Genomic DNA, 24,969 nt, shown 5'->3' with positions numbered 1-24,969 from the left:
AACAGAGACCTTCCATCTGCTAGTTCACTCTCTCAATTGCCCACAACAGCCAGGGCTGGGCCAAGCCAAAGTGCAGATCCTGGAACTCAATCTAGGTCCCACATGGATGACAGAGACCCAAGTATTTCAACCATTCCCAGCCGCCTCCCAGGGAATGCAAGAGCAGAAAGCTGGAACTGAAAGCATAGTTGGAACTTGAACTCAAGCATCCTAACACAGTATGTGGGCGTTGCAAGCAGCATCTTAGCCATTGTGGCAAATGCCCACGTTGGGATTAGGATTTCAACATATAAATTCTGTGGGGGACACAAACATTCGGTCTAAAGCACATGGTAAAAGGAAATAATAGTACAAAAAGAGACACAGGGGCTGCTATTGTGATGCAGAGGATTAAGCCATGGCTTGCAACACCAGCATCTCATATCAGAGTGCCGGTTTGAGTCCCAGTTGCTCTGCTTTTTATGTGACTCCCTGCTAATGCACTTGGGAAAGCAACCGAAGACGGCTCAAGTACTTGGGTCCTAGCCATTCATGTGAGAGACCCAGATGGGGTTCCTGGTTCCTGGCTTCAGCCTGGCCAAGTCCTGGCTGTTGTGGGCATCTAGTGAGTGAACCAGCAGATTAAGATCCCTGTTCCTCCCTCTCTCTCTGCTACTCTACCTTTCAAATAAATAACTCTTGTTTAAAAAGACAGGAGACCACAGTAAGGAGTGAGCCCCTCCTCCTACTTCATACCCTGATTCCTCTCCCCAGAGGGAACCACCATCAGCAGCCTCTTGTGTGGCCTTCTGGAAGTTGTCCATGCAAATCAGGCCAGAGAAGCTCTACAGGATGTGGGTAAGAACACAGACCAAATTGTGGCACAGCAGTGAAGCCACCGCCTGCGGTGCTGGCATCCCATATGGGCGCCAGTTTGAGTCCCAGCTACTCCACTTCCAATCCAGCTCCCTGCTTACGTACCTGGAAAGGCAGTGGAAGATGACCGAGTACCTGGGCCCCTGCATCCACGTGGGCGACCCAGAAGAAGCTCCTGGCTTCAGCCTGGCTCAGCCTTAGTCGTTGCGGACATTTGGGGAGTGAACCAGCGGATGGAAGACCTCTCTCTGTCTCTCCTTCTCTCTTTAACTCTGCCTCTCAGATAAATAAAATAAATCTTTCCCTCCCTAACTCTGCCTTTCAAATAAATAAATCTTAAAACACACACACACGCACACATCCCGGCCTGCTCGTCTAGCTAGAGGAAACTTTGGTGAGTGACTTGTGTCTTCCGAACCTCCGTGTCCTCATCTGTAACGTAGGGCGAATAAAATCAAGTATCTTCTTTACAGGGTCATGGTGAAGACTGGATGAGTCACTCTATGCAAAGTCTTTAGGACATTCTCTGGCACATAAGTGTCCAATATAAAACACCCACGGAGTGGACCCTTCCCCAGAGACACCAGGCAGCCTTTCGCTATCACCAACGTTGCCGCACCATGCATCCTCATTCACCTGCCTAAGGGCCAGCACCTCTGTGGGAGTAATTCCTGCTGGAGAAATTGCTAGGCCCAGCAGTCGTGACCTTGAACTCTAAGCTAATTCTTAGATGGACGAATCCTCACTGCAGACAAGGACAGGAGGCCAGGTTCCTAAGGCACCAAGGACGCGGGAGGAGTGAGACCCAGGTTGTGTCTGTCTCAGGGGCCTGGAGGATGTGGTGGCTCCCCAGGCCCATGGCCAAGCAGATGGAGGGCTTAATTTCATCTAGACTGTCCCTGTAAGGCTTTTACAGGAAATTGGTTGATAGGATTAGAGGAGCAGGAGCCCCTAATAAGAAGTGGCTGCTTAACAAAACACTGAAGCAGATCCAATCTCCCTTTGCCCCTACACAGCACAGCATCGTCGACTCAGGAAGGACTCACTCCACAGACGCCAAAGGGGCCTGGGAACAGCTCCCCCCTAGGGTTCTCCCTCCTCAAACACCCTTCTGGGCTCTGGACTTCCCACGATGCGGTGCAGAGAGCAAAGAGCTAAGAGCTAAGAGCACAGATCTTTGGATAAGACAGAAGTCGGCCCCCATTACTGTGGGACTTTGGGCAAGTCCATTCTGTCTCCAGGCCTCAGAGAATAAGATCTATCTCCACAGGGCTGTGCGGGTGAAAGGAAGTCAAACACAGTGTGCCCAGGGCAGTGGCTGGCATGTGGTGACAGCCCAATAAACAGCAGCCCAAGAGATAAGGATGGCACCCTCCCCCAAGGCCCAAGGAATAATGCTAACGGGAACATTTTAGCAGCTGCCCCTACCACCTCCCAGGGAATGCTGCAGACTTCCCAGCTGTGAAATGGGTCGTTTGAGTTGAGCTTCCAAGGTTTAAGGGCCATGCTGACACTAACGTTTCAATTTCTTGTGGGATAGGACTGGGCAAACAGAGTGGAACCCTCAGCTGGGGGGGAGGGGCAGGAACTAAAAGGAAGTTTCCCAAGCCCCAGAGGCGTCTATTTATCTGATCATCGGTTCTGGTCTAGGATCTACCCCTCTGCCAAGTCCCAGAGGAACAAGTGCAGGTGCAGGTGCAGGTGCAGGTGGCAGGTGGTTAGCTGAGCAGCGAAGGTGCCCATGTCCCACCTGGAAGGACCTGGGTTTGATTCCCGGCTCCAACTTCCGACTTCAGCTTCTTACACAGACCCTGGGGGGGGGGGGGGCAGCAGTGAAGGCCCCAGCAGTCAAGGCTCCTGCGGCACAGGTAGGAGACTTGGATTGAGTTCCACAGGGGTCTGGGACCTGCTGTAGGCATTTGAGGAGGAACTAGCAAATGGGAGTTTAAAATTTTCAAAGAGCACTTGTAATGATGACACTAAAACAGCGACTTTCCCACAGATCCTCAGTGGATGTGAACCCGCGAAGGGCACCTGCTCACGGGTCACACACAGCCGGCATCGGCCTGGAGCCCACCGGACTCCGCTCCATTCACCTCCCGAGGCCCAGGCCGCGCCGGCACTGAGGCGGGATAATCTCAGCCCCGTGGCATTGGCGTTCCGGGGGCGGCACGGAGCACGCAGCCGCCCCTCCACGCCTCCGCGGGCGGATTCCCCCGCGGCCTCCCGCGCGGCGCGCGGCGGGGACCCCGGTGATTGCCAGCAGCCGCCGGCCTCATTAGGAGACGTGTAATTAGCGGCTGGCGGAGCCTGAGCCCGCGCCGGCGCGGGCTAATTACCGCGGGAGCTGGCTGCCAGGGCCGCAGTGTTTCCTCCGGGGCTGTGCGTGAGCCCGAGGAGTCAATCGTTCGTTCGGAACAGAGTGCTTACCGCGCGCTCCCTGGGCCAGGTGCTTAACTCCCATTTCCTGGTCATTTCCAGTCGGAGGAACCTTTATTATCCTATTGCACAGACGAGGAAACTGAGGCCTGGAGGAGCGGCTCAACCTCCCTGAGGACTCCTGGTAGGGATTCGAACCCGCGGCGGTCCTACCGTGCAGACGACATCAGCCAGCGCTCGAGTCGGATGGCTGTGGGTTCGAGTCCCGAACCTGCTCCTTGACGCCCACTCGTGACCGTGGTCTGAATCCCAACTGTGTCTACAAAATGCGCGCGTCGCTAGGATTGACAGGCTGAAAACTTCAGGAGTGCTTTGAGGCTGGTCCTGCGGGGTCCACGCACTGCGGGCCTCCGACGCCCTCTGCGGGCCGCAAGACGATGTTTCCGGGTGAGGCGCGGGGCACGCCTCCTCCCTCCCTCCCTCAGCTTCCCTCCTTTAAGGTGACAAGAGTGGGAGATGGGAAGGCTAAGAACTCCTTCTAGACCTGGCAAATAGTCGGCTGTGAAAGGTGCTTCCCCTCATGGACCTCGCAGGGCCAGCCAAGGGCATGGGCATCAGTGACCTAGCTCCAAGGCATGCATCAAAGCATTGAGTCTACGAGAAAACCTGGAAGTAATTTATACAGCCATCAACAGGATACTGATGGCCGGCGTTGTGCCCTCGTGGGTACAGCACCAGATCCAACACTGTGAGGCCGGCATCCCTTGTGGGCGCCGGTTCGAGTCCCAGCTGCTCCACTTCCCTTCCAGCTCCCTGCTAATGCCCCTGGGAAAGCAGTGGAAGACGGTCCAAGTGCTTGGACCCCTGCACCGACTTGGGAGATCAGGAAGCAGCTCCTGGCTCCTGGCTTCAGACAAGCCTGGCTCCAGCCATTGCAGCCATTTGGGGAGTGAACCAGCAGATGAAGACCTCTCTCTCTCTCTCAAGCTCTGCCTTCCAAATAAATTAATTAATTTTACAAAAAAAGGCTATTCCTCCGCCTGCGGCACCAGCACACCAGGTTCTAGTCCCGGTCGGGGCGCCGAATTCTGTCCCGGTTGCCCCTCTTCCAGGCCAGCTCTCTGCTGTGGCCAGGGAGTGCAGTGGAGGATGGCCCTAGTCCTTGGGCCCTGCACCCCATGGGAGACCAGGAGGAAGCACCTGGCTCCTGGCTTCGGATCAGCGCAGCGCGCCGGCCGGAGTAGCCACTTGGGGAGTGAACCAACGGAAAGAAGACTTTTCTGTCTCTCTCACTATCTTACTCTGCTTGTCAAAAAAAAAAAAAAAAAAAAAAAAAGAATCTTTTAATTACTGAGTTAAAGAAATCAGACACAAAAGAAAACATGCTGTAGATTTATTGGAAGTTCACCCACAGGCAAAACTAACTGGTCCTGGTGGAAGTCGGAACAGTGGCTGTTTCTGGTAAGAGTTCTGACTGGGACTCGGGGAAACGTCTCAGGTTCTGGAAATGCTTTCTCCACCGGAATGTGGGTGACAGGTACACGAGTCTCTAGGAATTCGCTGAGAGGTGCTATACTTCCAATTTTTTTTTTTTTTTTAAGATTCATGGGGAAAACAATTTCTCAGCCTTGCTCCATCCTCAGCGAGGAATAGATTTTTATTTAAAGATTTATTTTATTTATTTGAAAGACAGAGTTACAGAGAGAGGTAGAGACAGATAGAGGTCTTCCATCCAATGGTTCACTCCTCAGATGACCACAACAGCTGGAGCTCCGCCGATCCGAAGCCAGGAGCTTCTTCCAGGTCTCCCATGTGGGTGCAGGGGCCCAAGCACTTGGGTCATCTTCCACTGCTTTCCCAGGCCATAGCAGAGAGCTGGATCGGAAGTGGAGCAGCCAGGACATGAACCAGCACCAATATGGGATGCCAGTGCTTCAGCCCAGGGCTTTAACCCACTGCACCACAGCCGGCGCCAACAAGAGAGAAATTTAAAAATATTCAAGTGAAAAGGAAAAAGTGCTTGACAGTATGACCCACGATGCTTACAAAGAAAATAAAAGGAAAAACACCACTTCACATGGGCACAATTCTCAAAAGCCGCTCTCTGCCTCACGACCTCTTTACACTCTTAAATTACTGAGGATTCCGAAGCGCGTCTGTTTTTGCGCTGATAACTATCAATGTCTACCTCAGAGATTAAAACTAAAAACTGTTTAAAACACAATAGACGATTTCATCAGCCCTCAGAGCGGCGATGCCAGATACCATGTGGCTTCTGGAAAACTCTACGGTCTACTCTGAGAGGGTGAAGAAGGCAAACTGACATCTTACTACACTTATTAATATTATTATAATTAATAATCCCGAGTCTCCCTGAATGAGTGGGAATTCCGTGGGAGAACTGCGGGCACAGGGGGAAACCACGGAAGAAACTACGTGATAAGCGGCTCTCTCAGTCCTGCGGTTACAGCGGAAAATACAATGACAACAGTTTTTGCAAACAAACAAAAAAAGGTGACAAAGCACCCATCTCCACAAAACTGTTGAAAGGCCCAAAGAGTAACAGCATATTTGAGTGGAAGAATTAAACCGCGCTCTAACCTGAAGTGTCCGATTTGCTGTGTGTCAGTCCCTGTGCTTCAGCCTGGAGTATAAATGCGTGTGTGACCGCGCCCTCAGGCGCCGGGCGCCCCCGACGCCGGCCGCCTCCTACACTGTGAACCGCGAGGGACCGCCCATCGCAGCCCCGAGTCCAGCCCCCAAACCACAACCTCCCGGGACGGCAAAAGGACGCATGCGCTCTTACAAAGGCCGTCGGAGGCGGAGCTTGAGGGAGACTGACACGGAGCTTGGCCTCTCAATTTTCTAGCACCGCCCTCCTCTCCTGGCTCCCTCTCGGAGTGGCTGCAAGGTGGCGAAGGCAAACTTCCCATTGGCCGCAGGACACCGACATCCGGTGAGCCCTTCGGGAAGGCGGGCCCCGCGGCAGCCATGGTGCGGTTCAAGCACAGGTAAGCGGCTCCTTGCGCACCCTCAGAGCCACCCCCGGTCTCCCCGGCCCCGGCTCGCGCGCTCACCCCCATGTGGCCTGCGGCAGGTACCTGCTCTGCGAACTGGTGTCCGACGACCCCCGCTGCCGCCTGACTCTGGAGGACCGAGTACTGGTCGGCCTGATTCGGGACACGATCGCCCGGGTGCACGGGACCTTCGGCGCGGCCGCCTGCTCCATCGGTTTCGCAGGTGCGAGGGCGCGGGGGCAACCCGGACGGACGGCGGGATTTGGAAGGAGCAGGCGCTGGAGGAGGGAGGAAGAAGTGGCACGAGCGAGCCCTGGAGAGGCCAAGCCCGGGCGCACCCTTCGGTCGTGGGAGGTCCACACGAGTCCGAAATTAGGCAGAGCTAAAGCAGGGGCCCGCAGGCAGTGGGACTTCGGGCAAAACCCTGTGTGGCGTCTGCATATTGGGGCTTGTTAGTGAACTTAACATAGTTAAATGAGTAAAGTCGTATATAGTTCCTAGGCAGAGCCATTATTTGACCGATTACATTGACATCACATGGGAAAAAGCAGGTCGTAATTACCTCAGAAAAGCCCTTAATAGTAACGTACAGCCCACGATTGGGTACAAGTTCCGTGCAGGATAGACAGGCACCAAAAAAGGCTGTTCGCCCTCCGGACTACTCCAGCATTTAGTTCCTTTTACCGTGAACTCATAGGGTCCTGGAGAATCAAGTGCACGGAGGTGACCTCTTGCCATCAGGTGAGACCCGCTGGCGGCCACAGGAGCCTGCAGAGCCCAACGGCAGTAAAACAGCCCGTTTATTAGACGAGGGCTTTTTTTTATATATACATATTATATATGTGTGTATTATATATAATATATATTATAAATATATATATTTGACAGAGTTATAGACAAGTGAGAGAGACAGAGCAAGGTCTTCCTTCCGTTGGTTCACCCCCAAATGGCTGCCACGGCCGGCGCTGCACCCATCCGAAGCCAGGAGCCAGGTGCTTCCTCCTGGTCTCCCATGCGGGTGCAGGGCCCAAGGACTTGGGCCATCCTCCACTGGACTCCCGGGCCACAGCAGAGAGCTGGCCTGGAAGAGGGGCAACCGGGACTAGAACTGGCACCCATATGGGATGCTGGCGCCACAGGCAGAGGATTAACCAAGTGAGCCACAGTGCCGGCCCCCAGACGAGGGCTTTTGTTTTTAAAAATGTATTTATTTGAAAGTCAGAGAGGGAGACCTCTTCCATCCCTTGGTTCACTCCCCAAATGGCAGCAATGAAACTAGAGCTTCTTCGACATGGGTGCAGGGGCCCAAGCACTTGGGCCATCTTCCTCTGCTTTCCCAGGTGCATTAACAGGGAGCTGGATTGGAGGTGAAGCAGCCAGGTCTTGAACCAGTGTCCATACGGGATGCTGGTGTCCCAGGCTTCACCTGCCACACTGCAAGGTTGGCCCCGACAAGGGTTTTTTTTCATGCTGAAACATCATCTCCCCCTCCTCCCAGTAAAGTCACTGAATAGAACAGCATTTTAGATTCTCGATTCATTTACCAATTCTAAGTGATGTGCAAGGCCTTGGTGGTTATCCTCATTCCATAAATGAAGGTCTCGTCTGAAGTTTTTCTTTAGGAGTCTGTTTTTCCTCAGTGATGCATCCCAAGTGCCATTTGTCTAGAACAGTCCCTGGCACAAAGCAGGCTCCGTTACCCTAAGGCTTCTAACCACCTGTGAATCCGAAGTTTTCCAAAATGATCTCTCCCCTGCTGTAGTTCGATACCTCAATGCTTATACCGGAATAGTGCTGCTTCGATGCCGAAAGGAATTCTACCGGCTGGTGTGGTCAGCGCTTCCCTTCATCACGTATTTGGAGAGCAAAGGACACCGTTACCCTTGTTTTTTCAACACGTTACACGTGGGAGGTAGGCATGCATGTAGTGCATTTGCTGAATCTTAAGTGACAGACTCAGCATTTACCTTGACTGCTCGCGTGCTGAGAGAGAATTCCTCCTAGCTCTGTCTGTAAAGCAGACATTCACAAGCTGTTGACTCCATGTCTTTCATGTGCCAGGTACAATCAGAACATGTCAGAAGTTCCTGATTCAGTACAACAGGCGACAGCTGTTGATCTTGTTACAGAACTGCACTGATGAAGGTAAGCAACAGTAGCCCAGTGCCCACTGAGCAGTGACCAGCGGGCTGCCCTCGTGCAGAGAGATTGCTCGAAGACATTTATTCTGCTCTGCCTCTTTCCAGGAGAGCGGGAAGCTATCCAGAAGTCAGTGGCGAAGAGCTGTTTACTAGAGGAGTCATCTGAAGAGGAAGGGGCTTCCGACAGCGGAGGTGAGGAAGCTGCTGAAGCAATGGCGTCGTGAACTGCTCAGACTGGGTGGCAGCCAGCCAGGGCTCGATTTTCCAGCGTGAACTGGAGGCCACACTCACCTGAAACCCTGGAGTTGCTTTTACAGAGTGTTTCTGGTTAAGTGGTTCTGCGGGTTGTAAAGGCTCTACACTTGTGGATAGTCTTGTATCTAATTACTTGTCTAATTTGGTTTCTATAGCATTGAGCATAATAACAAAAGGGCTTATACACTTCATGCTTGGCCAAGTCTCCTCTTGCATTTACCCTGGCTTTGGTGGGAAGACTGCTCCTATGTGACACTACATTAAAATATTTTTAAAAGATATGAAAGGCAAAGAAAGATCTCCCATCCACTGACTCCCCAAATGGCTTCAACAGCCAGAGCGAGCCAGGCCAAAACCAGAAGCCAGGAGCTGCATCCCAGTCTTCTGCATGGGTGACAGGGGCCCGAGTACTTGGGGTATCCCCCACTGCACACTAGTGCAGGGAACACATTAGTAGGGAGCCAGAACTGAAGTGGAACAGCTGGGACTTGAAATGGCACACCCCAACACCAGATGAATTTTGAATATTTAGCTTTCCACGTGTAGCCCTAGATAAAAGAGCTCATTTGGAATAGAAATGTGAAGAGACATAGCAACCAGCTTGTACAGATCCATAGTCTCAGTAATGATCCAAATACCTTAGAAATATCAAATTCCTTGCTAGCACCTAAGCAGCTGACTCTGAAAAAAAAAAAAAAAAAAAAAAAAATTGCAGCTTTTGCACTTTTGTGGCATAGGCTGGCCTCACCTGACTTCACTGCCAGGCTGGGAATTTTCTGTAGTTCCACCCATTCTTATTTCCTTACACCTGAAGACAGGTAACTGCCACACTCACAGGCATCAGACCAAAGGACTTTTAACCAGCTCTGTCCTGCTACCTCATGACATTTCTTGGCTGTTTTCTCCATAATAAAATGATGTCATTCAAAGGTCCCTCAGTCACAAAGTTGGGTTTTTTAAGGTTTATTCATTTTACTTGAAAGTCACAGTTACAGAGAAGGAGAGGCAGAGAAAGAGAGAGGTCTTCCATCCAATGGTTCACTCCCCAATTGGCCACAACAGCCGGAGCTGCGCTGATCCAAAGCCAGGAGCTTCTTCCAGGTCTCCCACGGGGATACCGGGGTCCAAGGACTTGGTCCATCTTCTTCTGTTTTCCCAGGCCATAGCAGAGAGCTGGATCGGAAGTGGAACAGCTGGGTCTTGAACCAGCACCCATATGGGATGCTGGCGCTGCAAGTAGAGGCTTTACCCACTACTCCACAGCGCTGGCCCCATAAAGCTGTTTTGCTTCACTGTGTCCTCTAATTTCAGGACCAGAACACAACCTCCCTCAAGAGTCCTTGACCTGAGATTTCCTTTAAAAATGACAGGCTAGCAGCTTCTGGGGAGCTGAGCACAGGAGTCTTCACATCCTTTCTCACAGGCCTTCCCCATCCAGCTCCTGGATCCTCTGTCATACGCCCATGAACAGTCACTGACTGAAGAATTATCAGTAACCAGAGTTGCACCTGTACCTTTGAAGTGAGGAACAAGAACCTCAGATATGCTGCAGTGACCCTAATCTTTCAGGCTTAAAAAAAAGGGGGGCGGGTGTTTGGTGTGGCAGCTAAGGTGTTGCTTAGGGTGTATCACACAGAGAACTTGGGTTTGACTGCAAGCTCCACTGCTGATTCCAGCTTCCTGCTAAGGTACACACCCTAGAGCAGGACTGGCTCAAACAGCTGGATCCCTGCCACCCAAACAGGAGACCCACACTGGGTTCCTGCCTCCTGCCTGGCCCAGCCCTGGCTGTTGCAGGCATCTGTGAAGTGAACCAGCAGATGGAAGACGGTCTCTCTCTCTTAAATAAATAAATCTATCTAATCTATCTTTATAAATAAATAAATCTTTATCTTCTCATATTCTTTTTTTTTTTGGACAGAGTGGACAGTGAGAGACAGAAAGGTCTTCCTTTGCTGTTGGTTCACCCTCCAATGGCCACCGCGGCTGGTGCGCTGCGGCCGGCGCACCACACTGATCCAATGGCAGGAGCCAGGTGCTTATCCTGGTCTCCCATGCGGGTGCAGGGCCCAAGCACTTGGGCCATCCTTCCCTGGCCAGAGCAGAGAGCTGGCCTGGAAGAGGGGCAACCGGGACAGAATCCGGCGCCCCGGCCGTGACTAGAACCTGGTGTGCCGGCGCCACAAGGCAGAGGATTAGCCTAGTGAGCCACAGCGCCGGCCACCTCTTATATGGTTAAAGTTAGGCCCAGCTCAAGAGGCTTTCTGGTGTGTATGGGGGGCTGCTGAGGTGCAGTGGGTTAAGCTGCCACCTACAGGGCTGGCATCCCACAAGGGATGTCCCTGCTGCTCCATTTCTGGTCTAGCTCCTTGCTGATATACCTGGGAAAACAGCAGGAATTTTGAGAAGCAGCTCCTGGCTTCTGGCTTCACCCTGGCCCAGCCCCTGCTGTTGTGGCCATTTTGACAGTAAACCAGCAGATGGAAACTCTGTCTTTCAAAATAAATGGAATATATTTTTTAAAAAAGTCCTTTAGGCCTGATACCAGAGAAGACATTAGTCCATGATGGCTGAACTGCCTAAGTTCATAGTAGCTGTTACTTTACCCTATTTCAAGAAGTAATATGTCTGGCTGACCTGCAATGAACTTAAAAAAAAAAAAAAAAAAAAAAAAAAAAAAAAAAAAAACAGAAAAGCTGACATTGCTTGTGCAGGTGATTTATTACAACTATTTGCCTTCACATTCTATTACACCTAGAGTTCATTTTATTAAGCAGAAAACAATTCACATCACTCAAATTCAGCTCAAATCAAGGCATAAGAAAGCTGCTGTAGACAAGAGGAAGACAGTGGACAACCTACTGCCTTCACCCTGCCCTGTTCTCCAAGCCAAACTCCTGCCCCTACCAGTCAGGCCACTATCAGACAAGCTTGACCTGTGGGATGGCAGGTTCAGAGCTTCCTTACAGACTGGCAGCGTTCCTAACCCTCCTTCACCATGTAAATGGCCATCAAGCTGGCAACCCACATCTGGCACCACAGCCTGGCCATCTGGCAGAAGAAAATCAAACTGCAGCTTAAGCTGGGTATCCTAAGGCCATTTTATTCCCATCCCTGTTTCTATGACAAGGAGAACTGCACAGGCAGAAAGGACGCAGCTATCTTTATGACAAACTGCTAGGTGTGATGAAAGCAGAGGCGCTGGCGCGGGGTGCCGCAGCAGGACACTTCGTGCCGCTCTGCTGTGAGCTGTTCCAAGGGATGCTGAAGGACTCAAACTTTTGGGGGGCTGAAAACTAATTACACATGGGCCAAAACACTAACCTGGCAACAAACTAAAAACTCTGGCAGGAAGAGATGTCTTGTGAGTGTCAATACTTTTATTTTGGTGTAAAGACGGGAAGCTGGAAAATACACTGTATTTAAAATTTTTCTTGGTTCCCCCTCGCGTTGTGGAATCCCCCTCCCCCCGAGCTAGTCTTTTCAAACTCAAACACTTAAAATTACAGCAGCAAATCAAAAGCATGGAAAAAAAAAGATGGAGAAGGTAGCCAGGGCCAGTAGTGTCACTTGGTGTGGACAACTGAGGTGCTGAACAGGAGCTTCTGTTTCTGCTTTTTTCTTTTCTTTCCTCCTTTCTCTTCTAAAGGGAAACACAGAAAGAGAATTCACTTAGCTTGGAAAGCCATCCCCTAAATCCCCTGGCAGTTTTCATTACAGAGACAGTGCCAGCTAAGCATGCAGCCTTGAATGAGACTGCCTGGATTCAAACTACAGTCCTAGCATACACCAGGTATTTGTCTTTGGGCAAGTCCCTTTACAACCTTGGATCTGGCTCCTCATCTGTAACCGAGTTCCAACCCATTTCCAATTGTTGGGAAAATAAAATGATCATCACTCTAGGTCCACAGAATGAACACACCAATCATGTGTTGGTCTTGTATAATCACAAATACTGCAGTGACCTAACTTTTCCACCCCAGCCAACCTTTACCAAGTTGACTCAAAACTGTAGGCAGGGAGCCGGTGCTGTGGCATAGTGTGCTAAGCCTCTGGCTTTCGTGCCTGCATCCTATATTGGTGCTGGTTCACGTCCCAGCTGCTCTTCTGATCCAGCTCTCTGCTATGGCCTGGGAAAGCAGTGGATGATGGCCCAAGTGCTTGGATCCCTGTACCGGCATGGGAGACCCAGAAGAGGCTCCTAGCTTTGGATTGGCCCAACTCTAGCTGTTGCAGCAATTTTGGGAGTGAACCAGCAGAAGGAAGACCAACCTTTCTGTCTCTCCCTAACTCTCCCTCTCAAATTTCTTAAAAAAAAAAAAAAAAAGTAGCCAGGATCTATCTACTCTGCACTGTCTCAGCAGAAGCAGGCAGAAATCCTCAGAATTTCAGTTTCAGACCTCAAGAATTAATCTGATGTAACAAAAAGGTTCTCCCTGACCTGCCACGTGAACATTAGCTGACGGTCAAAGGCACTGAAGACACCTAGAGGCTCAGAGGGAAAAGTGCTTGCCCAGGGTTATCTGCTACTGTATCCAAGCAGGAGTAGACAGTCCACGTGTGGGGTGTCCGGCAAAACACCCTTACCAGAGAGCGGATCTGAAGTAGCCGGTGTGTCCAGTTTCATGAAGGCTGCTTCAATTGCTTGGCTGAAGGAATTTTGGAAACTCGGCACAGGGACACGGTCTGAATTATCACTCTCCCCATCGCTGTCCATAGGGGCAGGAGGAACTAAGGTGTTCTCATCTGAAAAATACCAGTGTTACTGATTCTCAAAACACCTCTCAAATTTTTTCCTGAAAGGGATCAAACGCCCCCCTTCACCCGCAAGGCCCCCTCACCTTTTTTTGGAGCAGTTTTGGGCCAGACATCCACTTTTGCTTTTCCAACCCTCAGCATCTGTCAAAGCAGAGGGGAAAGAATATCATTCATTCATTCAACTCTGTTTCCAGATGCCCACCTTGACACTAGTTAGGGGCAGAGGAGCAACTATCACCTTTAAAAAGTCTTTACCACACTGTTTGTCATGTCCTCTACATTCTGACCAATGGAAACTACAGTGCAAAACACAAGGTTGCAACGAAGCACAAGATTAGGAAATAAAGAACATTGCAAAGAAGGCACAAGAAGCCCAGTCATTCCCAAACTGAGAATCCTGTTATTTTCCTGCCTTTCTTAGAACCCCTGTTGGGAATAAAGCAGTGTGCAGTATCCTCTAATTAAACCATATGGCTATCAAACCTTAGTTACTTAAGGCCATCAAAACTAATTAAAGTTAAGCCTAAAACTGATCTGTTCCAATGACCCTCATTACCTTTTTTTAGTCTGCTTTTCCAGTAGCTCCTTAATCATCAGTTTTTAGATCCAACCATAAAATTCATAGCCAGTAAAACCAAAATAAGGGACTGGCACTGTGGCGTAGTGGGCAAAGCTGCTGCCTGCAGTGCTGGCGCCCCATATGGGTGGGGATTCAAGTTCCGGATGCCATTTTTCTGGTCCAGCTCTTTGCTACGGCCTGGGAAAGCAGAAGATGGCCCAAGTCCTTGGGCCTCTGCACCTGTGTGGGAGACCAGAAGAAGCTCCTGGCTCCTAGCTTTGGATCGGTGCAGCTCCAGCCATTGCGACCAATTGAGGAGTAAACCAGCGGATGGAAGACTTCTCTCTCTGCCTCCCCTTCTCTCTGTTTAAACCTTTCAAATAAATAAATCTTAAACACACACACAGACACCCCCTGGCCCCAAGTTAGCCACAGCTGGCTTTGTCACTGTTGAGGGCCACTATTAATCCTATCTGCTCTACATGCCAGGCAATTCAACATGGGGAATTTCATTTCTACAAAAATGTTAAGAAATAAAATTGAATCCCCTGGTTTTCAAGCAGGCAAGTCTTGTCCTGAAGCATCCATCCTCAAGGCAGGCACACACATTAAGAGCTGTAGCAGGTGCTGGTTTCACAGAATAGCTTTCTTCAGCATATCATGTGCTTTGATGAGCATCTCCCCTGGCCCCTGGGAGTTTGGGACTAAATAGCATGACAGCTGAATCATACTCTTAAAAGGTAATTAAGATGTTTTATTCTTAATATAACTATGTGTTTGAACTGAACCTACTCATGAGGAAACAATCAGATCCACACTATGGGGCATTCTGTAAAACAACTGGCCTGGTTGCTTCAAAATATATATGTCATGGTGGGATAGAAGAGAGGAAGGAGGCAGCCCAGAGGGACTGCTATGGATCAAAGAAGCTAAGGCAATTTGACAACTAAATGTAACAATCTAACTGGACCCTGAATTAAAACTATTAAAGACATTGAGACATGGGCAGACAGATAGAGTACCAATTTAATTGAGTGGATGTTAAGAACTGTGGTTACTTAGGAGAGCACCATTTTCTTTGCCATATATCTCCTAAATATTTAATGAAGTATCATCCGTAAGGTCTACAACTTTCAACATACAAAAATTAAGCAAATATAGAAAATGCTAAAGAATCAGTGAATCTATGTGAAAGGTATGAGTGTTCATAATACAAATGTACTTCCAAAACCATTTTGAAATTTGCCATTTTCATAATATGAATCATCCATGAATTTTCTGAAGATCTCTTGTATACATGGATTTCAGTTCCTACTTAGTTCTCAGAAGTCATCTTTATGAAAGAAACAGATCAACTAAGGACAGTCCCAACCTAGGACCAGGTTTGACTTGTGAATTTTCTACCTTATGATGGTCCCAAGTGTACCCATACATAGTTCTTAGAGTATTCAATAAATTACATGATATATTCAAAACTATTATGAGGAGCCGGCGCTGTGGCACAGCGGGTTAACGCCCTGGCCTGCATCCCATATGGGTGCCAGTTCGAGACCCAGCTGCTCCACTTCTGGTCCAGCTCTCTGCTATGGCCTCGAAAGCAGTGGAAGATGGCCCAAGTGCTTGGGCCTCTGCACCCACATGGGAGACACGGAAGAAGCTCCTGGCTTCGGATCGGTGCAGCTCTGGCCATTGCGGCCAATTTGGGAGTGAACCAGCGGATGGAAGACCTCTCTCTCTCTGCCTCTCCTCTGTGTAACTCTGACATTCAAGTAAATAAATAAATCTTTAAAAAAAAAAAAAAAATGAAATCAGCTTTGTACCGTAGGTTAATTTAAGTGCTCTGATTATGTTTCACATAGGCTAGGATCAGCTAAAATGTTTGGTAGGATTAAATGTGTTAATTACATTTTTGACTCACAAAGGAAAGGAAGCCCATAACATCATCTGCTCTCAGCCAACTCCCTACTGACTAAAGTTCCAAGGCAATAAATTCCCCCCATTCCCATCAGATATCTCTGTTTATCTATCTGTATTCGAATGAAAGGCAACAACTCCTGGTTGAGGTTCCCATAAAAGCAAGCTGTGGAGTTCATGTTAAAAATTCTTGGGCTGGGGGCCGGCGCTGTGGCGCGGCGGGTGGGGCCGCTGCCTGCCGTGCCAGCATCTTGTGTGGGTGCCAGTTCGTATCTCGGCTTCTCCGCTTCCAATCCAGCTTTCTGCTATGGCCTGGGAGAGTGGTCGAGGAAGGCCCATGTCCTTGGGCCCCTGCACCCACGTGGGAGACCTGGAGGAGCCTCCTGGCTTCAGGTCAGCGCAGCTGCGGCTGTTGCAGCCATCTGGGGAGTGGATCAGTGGATGGAGGATCTCTTTCTCTCTCTCTCTCTTCCTCTCTCTCTCTCTCTCTCTTCTTCTGTGTAACTCTTTCAAGTAAATAAATCAATCTCAAAAAAAAAAAAAATTTCTTGGGCTGTTTCACAAGCAAAGGATTTACCTGGGCAAAGGAAGGGAAGGGAGAGTCTTCTTCCAGACTCCCAACGCAGAATGAGGGACTGCCCTGACTGGCAGTGGGTGACAGAGGGGTCAGCAGAAAGTCTGAAATGGAACCAGAGATCCGATTGCATAAGTCAAGTTCCAAAGACCTAGTATCTGCAACAAGAGAGATTAACCCTAAATCAGGTCTGGATAATTACAAGCCCCCACCCCCATAAAGCAAAACAAGTTTCTCTGCCATGTTCTTATAAAGTCAAGAACACTTATTGGGCTGGCGTTGTGGTATGGCAGCTAAAACTGACACTGACATCCCCTATGGGCACCAGTTGGAGTCCCAGCTGCTCCAACTCCAGCTTAAGGCCTAGGAAAGCAGTGGAGGATGGCCCAAGTGCTTGGGACCCTGCACCCGCATGGGAGACCCAGAGGAAGCTCCTGGCTTCCACCTGGCCCAGCCCCAGCTGTTGCAGCCATCTGGGGCGTGAACCAGCGGATGGATGATATCTGTTTCTCTCTGTAACTCTTTCAAATAAATAAATCTTTAAAAAGAAAATCACTTATTACATCAGTGACCAATATGGAGAAAAAGCTCCATGAATACAGTAACACCACAAGTCATGGTGCAATCTATTCCCACAGTATTACATAAAACTTTAAGAAGTGTGCTACCCTTTCCACAAAGGCCAATTTAGGCCTTGGTATTCTGTCATGGACTGGTTTTTATACTTATGAAAGAAAAAGATAAAACAGGGGGCTGGAATTGGGGTGCAGTGGGTTAAGTCACCACTTGACAGTGGCACCCGTATCAGAGTGCAGGTTCGAGTTCTAGCTGCTCTGCCTCACACTGCCACATATCATTACTAATGTGCCTGGGAGAGCAGCAGCAGATAGCCCCAGCTCTTGGATCCCTGCCCCTCATGTGGGAGACCTGGGTGGAGTTCCTGGCTCCTGGCTTCAGCCTGGCCCAGCCCTGGCTGTTAAGGGCATTTGAGGAGTGACGGCTGCAGACAGAAGATATCTACTTTCTATCACTCTGCCTTTCAAATAAATAAATGCTTAAAAATGAATTAAAAATCAGGTCAGCCTTTATGTTCCAGCCAGTAGGTGTCTACGACCTGGAAATATTCAGTTAGGATCCAAGACATACACATCAACAAACCCCAGCACAATAAAGCCAACTTTCCAGGGCTGAGCATTTCCCACAACCTCATGTGTCCTGCACCCTGAGCACCTGGCACTCCTCCAGCAGCAGGCCTCTTCTACAGTCACCCAAGGCTGTTAGTACCTTTTTTTAAAAAAAAGATTTATTTAATTGAAAGGCAGAGGTACAGAGAGACAGAGGCAGAGAGAGATCTATCCATCTGCTGCCTTAGTCCCCAAAAGGCTACAAAAGCCAGAGCCAGGCCAATCCAAAGCCAGGAGCCAAGGGCTTCTTCTAGTTCTCCCACACGAGTGTAGAAGTCCGAAGACTTGGATCATCTTCCACTGCATTTCCAGGCCATAGCAGAGAGCTGGATCAGAAGTGGAGCAGCTAGGTCTCGAACTGGTAACCATATGGGATGCCAGCATTATAGGCTACAGCTTTACCCACTGAGCCACAGCACTAGCCCTGGCTGTTGGTACTTTTATTCCTAGGGCCTATAATTGCTCTTGTCTCAATACATTAGAAGCTCATAATCAGAAAAGCTAGTATGTGAAAATACAATCGTCAAATAAGATTATGCATCCAACGATCTGTTCAGTTCCTTCATTAGTACTTCACTTCTCATTTAAACAAAGAGCATCACAGTTGTTCAGTCTTTGAGAACCAGGTTCTAGCAGCTGGTGCTGTGGTGCAGCATGTTAAAGCCCTGGCCTGCAATGTCAGCATCCCATGTAGGCACCAGTTCATGTCTCAGCTGCTCCACTTCTGATCCAGCTCCCCACTAATGTGCCTGGGAAAGCAGCAGAGAATGGCCCAAGTCCTTGGGCCCCTGCACCCATGTGGGAGACCCAAAAGAAGCTCCTGGCTCCAGATCGGCTCAGCTCCAGCCATTGCAGCCACTTGGGGAGTGAACCTGAACCAGCATATGGAAGACCTCTCTAACTCCTTTAAATAAATACATCTTTTAAAAAAAAAAAAAAAAAAATCAGGTTCTAGTCTGAAATCCCTGGCTTCACTTCAGGTTTCTAATTCAAAAAGTGACAGATAAATTACAGGGATCATCAAGTTTTTTTTTATTTTAAATATTCTGATCTTGGACATTGTGTTAAAAATGCCTGACCCAGAACTAAGTCTTGAGCATAAAAAGCATTCTGTCAGAGAGAGCTGTCTGAAATTATAGTGGCTCTTAAGTGTTTAATTTCCAAATGCTTTAATATATTCGCCACATTAAAAGGAAAAAAGCTAACAGTCTTTTGGAACAAGCTCTCAATCTGGCTCTCACTGCTATATGGACATCACCAGTTTGGAATATCCCCTTCCTACTATTTTTCTAGAGTTATCCTTGGTATCTGTGAGGGACTGGTTCCAGGGCCCCTGCAGATATCAAAGCCAATATGTACCCACATTCTTCCATATACATTTATATATATATATAAAATTTTAAAGATTGAGTTATTTACTTAAAAGGCTGAGTAACAAAGAGGCAGGGAGAGAGCTTCCATCCACTGGTTCACTCCCCAAATGGCCAGAACAGCTGAGACCTGTTAGGGTCAAAACCAGGAGCCTGAAACTACAGTTGGGTTTGCAGCTAAAGTATTTGGGCCACCCTCTGCTACTTTCCCAGATGTATCAGGGAGCTGGATAGGACGCAGAACAGCTGGGACTTGAACCAGTGCTCTGATATGGAAAATGCCCATTGCACGACACCAACCCTTTCACATACTTTCAATCATCCCTAGATTACTTATAATATATATTACAACATAAATGCTAAGTAAATAGCTGTTATACTGTGCTGTTTAGGGAATAAGGACAAGAGAAAAGCCTATACATGTTCAGTATGGATACAATTATTTTCCACAAATATTTTCAATCCATACGTGGTTGACTCATGGACACAGACCCTGTGGATACAGTGAACCAGCTGTACATGACATACACAAACAAAACAAAATGCTTGGCTTTGTTATAGCTTTTTTAAAACTCACAGATGGTATGTCTATTCTTGTTCTATAGTCTTTTTACCTTCTCATTCATGAAAACTACTGCTTTCTTCAATAGGTGTATAGTATTTCATAGTAAAAATGCTCTAAGTTAGCCATTTCCCTAGTATCTTTCAGTTAAGTAGGCTGTTTCCTCTTTTTATTTTTGCTCTTACAAACAATTCTACAGTAGAGACACACACAGATACTCAGCATATAAGGAATACCTCAGAAAACAGAGATGAACCAGCTGGTTCACAGGAAAGAATCCAGGTGTAACTATCCTGCGTAACAAGCTGCCTTGAAGCTTTTAGAAGGGGATCTAAGCAGTCAGGACCGCCGAGGAGAAAAGTGAATCAAATGGAAGAACCTGATACACCTCAGGACCACCCAAAGTCAGGTTATGTGCCTATAGGTCACACCACACCAACTAGGTGTAAATTCAAAACACCTGGGCTTTGCTTAAGGCCTAACCAGTGGCTGAACGCACAAAATCCCAACTCTATTTACCTGCATGGGAACCTGGACTTCTGCTAAGAGGAGAAAGGGAGAGGGCCTCCTGGCCCTCTGTGCTGGTGGGACCCGAAGCAGAATCGGAGGAACAGGCATAGGAATTGAAGGCAGGAAACTGCTGTAGATTCTCTAGGGGAATGTAGACTTCTGGGTCTGCAAAAGAAAGACAACACTAAGTAGGCCTCAAGAATTTTCCAAAAGCTGAAGACAGCCAACATGCACACCTCCCCACTAAGGCTCTGTAGGATGCAGACAGCAGCTTTCAAACCCAAATTTGTAATTGTCTGTTTTAATATTAAAGCCTTGTTCTAACTCTTCATACTGAAACTGGATGATTAACGTATTACACTGTTCCTCCTACCTGAATATTTCTATAATAAAAAAAAATTTAAAGAAGAAAATCCTGTTCCTGAAACATCAGTTTTCTTAAAGTTAAGGACATGTGCCAAACATCCTTATGCTGTGACCCAGCTATATACTTATGCTACTTTGAGAAGAATTTCTATGTCTATCATACAATAAGGAATTTAGTAAACGAGTCTTTTCCCATTCCTTCAACTTAAGACTTAATTCTGTTTTCTAGTGAATAACTAGCCCTCATGTGACACTAATCCCATGGATTCTGTGACGCTTATATTGGAGAAGTAGATTAAAAGTCACTGTGCCTGCTGGTACAAAAGAGCATGGATAGTATTTCTTCATTTGTCATGAAGTATCTACTACATCAGAGCCTCCTGGCAAATTTCGTATGAAGAGATGTCCCCAAGAGTCACAAGTGAGGTCCGTGATTCAGGGAGCACAGCATTCTCAGCAGGCCTCCAATTCCCTTTCTTGGAACAGGTTTCAACAGGTTTTACTCCTATATGCCATACACTTCAACTCAAATGAGTTCATTCAATTCTAAAGCCTACAAAGAAAGTACTCTCATCATTCACATTTAAAAGTTGAAGAAAACAAATGGCAGAGCTGAGACATGAACCCAAGTAGCCTGGCTTCTGGTCCGGTCTAGAGCCTCCAAACGATGATGCACAGCAGTCAAGTTAAAGATGACAGTTCCTGGGGGCTGGCGCTGTGGCACAGCAGGTTAACACCCTGGCCTGAAGCACCGGCATCCCATATGGGCACTGGTTCAAGACCCGGCTGCTCCACTTCCAATCCAGCTCTCTGCTATGGCCTCAGAAAGCAGTAGAAGATGGCCCAAGGACTCCCACGTGGGAGACCCGGAAGAAGATCCTAGCTCCGGATCGGCGTAGCTCCAGCCATTGCAGCCATCTGGGGAGTGAACCAGTAGATGGAAGAAGACCTCTCTGTCTCTACCTCTCTCTGTAACTCTTTCAAATAGATTAAAAAAAAAAAAAAAAAAGACCGTTCCTGAACTTACACTTGCCCTGTTTCTTGTTCTCCTCCATTTCAATTCTGCGTTCGCGGCGCCGTTCCTCACGAGCTTTCTTCTGGCGCTGCCGCTTCCTCTTCTCGATGTCATCTGCAGGTTGATCAGATTGTGAGGAGACACCCAGGCAACCAGTGCATTCACCTTTCTCAGTTGACAAATAGCTAAGCCCAGCTGGACTAGAGGAACAGGTGGAGTGTTTCAGGAGGCACCGAGACTCAGGATACAGCTCCTGAAGGTTTCCAGCCACCAAGGGCTGCGGAACCCCCACTCGAAGGAGAAGCAGAGCAAAGGCCTGCTCACCTGAGAATATCTCTAGCGTTTCCTTTGAGACCACAGGAGGCTGCAGAGCCAGTTCACAGATGCTGAACTCACAGGTGAGTGGCAAATGAGAGAGATATCTGTGACGCTGTCGAACATCCTACAGTAGGAAAGAGACCAATACTCAAAGACTGATCCAGTGTTTCTAATTTACTAGGTCCACAACTGTAGTGGACGGAATAGGGTGGATAAGAGCATTTGTTGAGGCAGACGCTGTGGCACAGTGGGTTAAGCTGCTACTTGCAATGTTTGCATCCCACATCAGAGTACCAGATTGAGTCCAAGTACTCCACTTTAGGTCCAGCTTCCTGCTAATGTGCTTGGGAGGCAGCAGATGGCCCAGCCTCTGCTATTGCAGGCATGTGGGAGGTGAACCAGCAGATGCAATCTCTTTCTCTCCCTCTCACTCCACCTTTCAATAAAAAAATCTCTAAAAACGAAACAAAAACCAAACCACTACCCTCCTGCATATGGAGTATTTGTTGGCAAAAATCTGGGAATCTAACAGAACTAATGGTGACTAGGAAGTAGGATGAAGCAGATGTCTCTGCTGAATGGAACTTGGCCTGAAACAAGAACGAAGCCCACCGATTTTTCTTTTCTATTCTTGTTCCATGTTATGTAGCATTCAAAAAATCTGATTTGGAAGTTGGTGACAAAATGTGCCCACATCACCAGCAAAGAGACTTGAAAATACAAACACTGAGACCATCACACCGTTGTTTTTAGTCTAAAACTCAGGCTCGCTAACTACGTCCTCAGCTAACGGCACACCCCAGTGTCGTCCTCAAGGAAGACCTTACCTCAGACATGGAGTACCCAGCGATCTCCACCACAGTTGCTGAGATCTTCTCTGGGCTCTGCTCCAGGCTGCCGTACTCCCGCACGAGGCAGCGCACATTCACAGGGTGCAGGAACATATGCTGTCCATCTTCCGCTGAAGACAAGGGGCTCTGTCACACGACAACCTTAGCTAGCCCTCAGGATCAGCCCCTCCGCAAGTATCCAGAGCTAGACTTGCCTCTCCTTTCCCATGCCAAAAAGCACAGTGATCCAATCCTCCAGTGGGGATCTAGGAGACACCTCCTCTGCTTAGAGCCCGCAAATCTTTAAAGACCTCTGAGGCAACCTAGCCCTTTTCCTCCAGGGCCCTTACCTTGGTAAAAGTAGTAACAAGGAGAGCTGCTGAGGTGTGTGATGCCTGGCTTGATGATGGGTTCCTGCTGGCTGGACTCAATGCAAATGGTCCCCTCCCCAAGATTGTCATCTGCTAATTCCGAGTGATCACAGGCCCCTGACAATCCTTCAGGCTCTGGTTCAGACACTGTTTCCTCTTCCTCTACCACAGGGAGAGCAAGACGGGACGGACAGTCCAGCGAACACACTTCAGTGGTTTCTTCATCAAAGGCAGACAGATACTCTAGCACACCCTGTTAGAACAAACTCTAGATCAACAGGAAGTCTAAGATTATGTCCAGCTATCAAGAAGTTATGTGGGGCAGGTGTCTGGCACAGCTTATAAAACTCACTTGGGACACCCACAGCCTCTGCTGGAGAGGCTGGGTTTAAGGCCCAGCTCCACTCCTCACTAGCTTCCTGATAATGTGCACCCTGGAATGCAATGGGTGGTAGCTCAAGTACTTAAGTCCCTGCCACCTACATGGGAGATCTGGACTGAATTCTGAGGTCCTGGCTTCACCCTGGCCCAACCATGGTGGTTGCAAGCGTTTGGGGAATAAACAAACAAATGGAAAATTTCAGCCTCTTTCAAATAAAATGAAAAACTAAATTTTTGGTAATGTGGTGAAGGTCGGCATAAAGCAAAGCTCCTAGGGCAGGCATTTGGCCTAGTGGTTAAGCTGCTGGATGGGACACCCACACTCCTTATCAGAGTGCTTCTGTTCAAGTTATGGGTCAAGTAATTGGGTCCAGCCACCCACGTGGAAGACCACGATTGAGTACCAGGCTCCTGGTTTCACCTTGACCTAGCCCCAGCTGTTGTGGGCATTTGGAGAGTGAAACAGTAGATGGGAGTTCTATCTTTGTTTTTCTCTCTGCCTCTCAATTTTTTAAAAGCGCCAAGTTCCCTGGATATTTCTGTTAGCTGTCCCCTTCACTGATTTGACACTCTCGCAGAAAGACTAAGCACACAGGGAACATAGTCCCTCTTCTCCTGGGACGTTCGGATTTCACAGTGGTGTCAACCAGCTCAACAGCATCACTCAAGGAATGGTAGCCAGGTATTAAGAGGGACACACTAACCTTCCTAGGTTGATAAACAGACTCCTTCGCCAAGGGAGCCATCAGCACCAGTTGTTCCAGAGCAGCCACGACACCAGTGACCTCCTCTCTGCCTTCAGCCAATCCTGACAGAGCCTCTTCCCGAGTCTAAGGCCACAGAGAGAAGAGCAGAGAAAGCTGTTTCCAGAAGCATACTTGTGTGAAGGGCAAAGGCTTAAAAAGACTTCAACAGGAGCAGAGGTTAAAAGGCAACAAGACCCAATGGGAAAGGTTTAGTCAGGCACTTATAATGTATAATCTTTGAAGGAATTAGGAAACAAAAATGATTTTGTACCCAAAAAGAACTGTATTCTGCTGAGAACCTCTGACAGACTACACTACTTACAAAAGTCCTGAAATACAAGAACACAGAATTAGTCTCCTACTTTTTATAAACTATGCTCAGAGGAAGCCCAGAAAAGAACTGGGTAACTAACCCCACCTTAACCAGGACAGCTCTAATTTTAGATACCTTTCTTCTATCATGTAAACAGAAAATGTTCCAATGTAAAAAGAAAATTTTAAAAAACTAGGGGATGGGGCCCTACTATGCTGCGCTAAGCCTCCACCTGCAGCGGCAACATACCATGTTGCTCCTCTTCCAATCCAGCTCCCTGCCATGGCCTAGGAAAGCAGTGGAAGATGGCCCAAGTACCTGGGCCCTGCACCCATGTGGGAGACCCAGAAGAAGCTCCTGGCTTTGGATCTGCACAGCTCCAGTCGTTACAGCCATTTGGGGAGTGACCCAGTGCATGGAAGGCCTTTCTCTGTCTTTCCGGTCTATAACTCTACCTCTCAAAAAAGTTACGAGAAAAAAAATAGTGGCCAGCATTGTGGTGCAGATTAAGCTGCCATCTGCAGTGCTGGTTCATTTTTTTGTCTGCTCTA

At 48.5% G+C, this 24,969-nt stretch overlaps 3 protein-coding genes across 8 annotated transcripts in view; 1 reads left to right on the top strand and 2 right to left on the bottom strand.

Annotated features, from left to right (window-relative positions):
• CABP1 (calcium binding protein 1) overlaps positions 1-6,015 on the bottom strand; it is a 70,405-nt gene extending 64,390 nt beyond the window's left edge. The window contains exon 1 of the mRNA XM_017349513.3: positions 5,836-6,015. The gene's annotated coding sequence lies outside the window, so the exon portion shown is untranslated. The remainder of the gene's footprint in view (positions 1-5,835) is intronic.
• An 82-nt stretch (positions 6,016-6,097) lies between these two features.
• POP5 (POP5 homolog, ribonuclease P/MRP subunit) lies at positions 6,098-8,838 on the top strand. The gene is made up of 5 exons (XM_002719811.5): positions 6,098-6,245; positions 6,332-6,474; positions 8,014-8,163; positions 8,313-8,396; positions 8,498-8,838. The coding sequence occupies exons 1-5, from the start codon at positions 6,226-6,228 to the stop codon at positions 8,614-8,616; spliced, it is 516 nt and encodes a 171-aa protein (XP_002719857.1). The 5' UTR covers positions 6,098-6,225; the 3' UTR covers positions 8,617-8,838.
• A 2,511-nt stretch (positions 8,839-11,349) lies between these two features.
• The window catches only part of RNF10 (ring finger protein 10), a 41,720-nt gene continuing 28,100 nt past the window's right edge, over positions 11,350-24,969 (bottom strand). Inside the window, exons 8-17 of one of the 6 annotated variants that reach the window (XM_070066003.1) lie at positions 24,064-24,189; positions 22,958-23,231; positions 22,605-22,738; positions 21,784-21,901; positions 21,472-21,573; positions 20,088-20,243; positions 16,456-16,610; positions 13,489-13,546; positions 13,235-13,393; positions 11,350-12,290 (exon numbers count right to left, since the gene is read on the bottom strand). In XM_070066003.1, coding sequence (XP_069922104.1) covers positions 12,214-12,290; positions 13,235-13,393; positions 13,489-13,546; positions 16,456-16,610; positions 20,088-20,243; positions 21,472-21,573; positions 21,784-21,901; positions 22,605-22,738; positions 22,958-23,231; positions 24,064-24,189 — 1,359 coding nt within the window. In that variant the 3' untranslated portion in view covers positions 11,350-12,213. The remainder of the gene's footprint in view (positions 12,291-13,234; positions 13,394-13,488; positions 13,547-16,455; positions 16,611-20,087; positions 20,244-21,471; positions 21,574-21,783; positions 21,902-22,604; positions 22,739-22,957; positions 23,232-24,063; positions 24,190-24,969) is intronic. The other 5 variants (XM_070066004.1, XR_011385226.1, XM_070066005.1 and 2 more) reach the window with 5 other exon arrangements.

The sequence above is a fragment of the Oryctolagus cuniculus genome, chromosome 21 (assembly GCF_964237555.1).
Source record: "Oryctolagus cuniculus chromosome 21, mOryCun1.1, whole genome shotgun sequence".
NCBI classification, from domain to species: domain Eukaryota; kingdom Metazoa; phylum Chordata; class Mammalia; order Lagomorpha; family Leporidae; genus Oryctolagus; species Oryctolagus cuniculus.
Note: the sequence above shows the minus strand (reverse complement) of the source record. Positions and strands in the feature narration are given on the sequence as shown.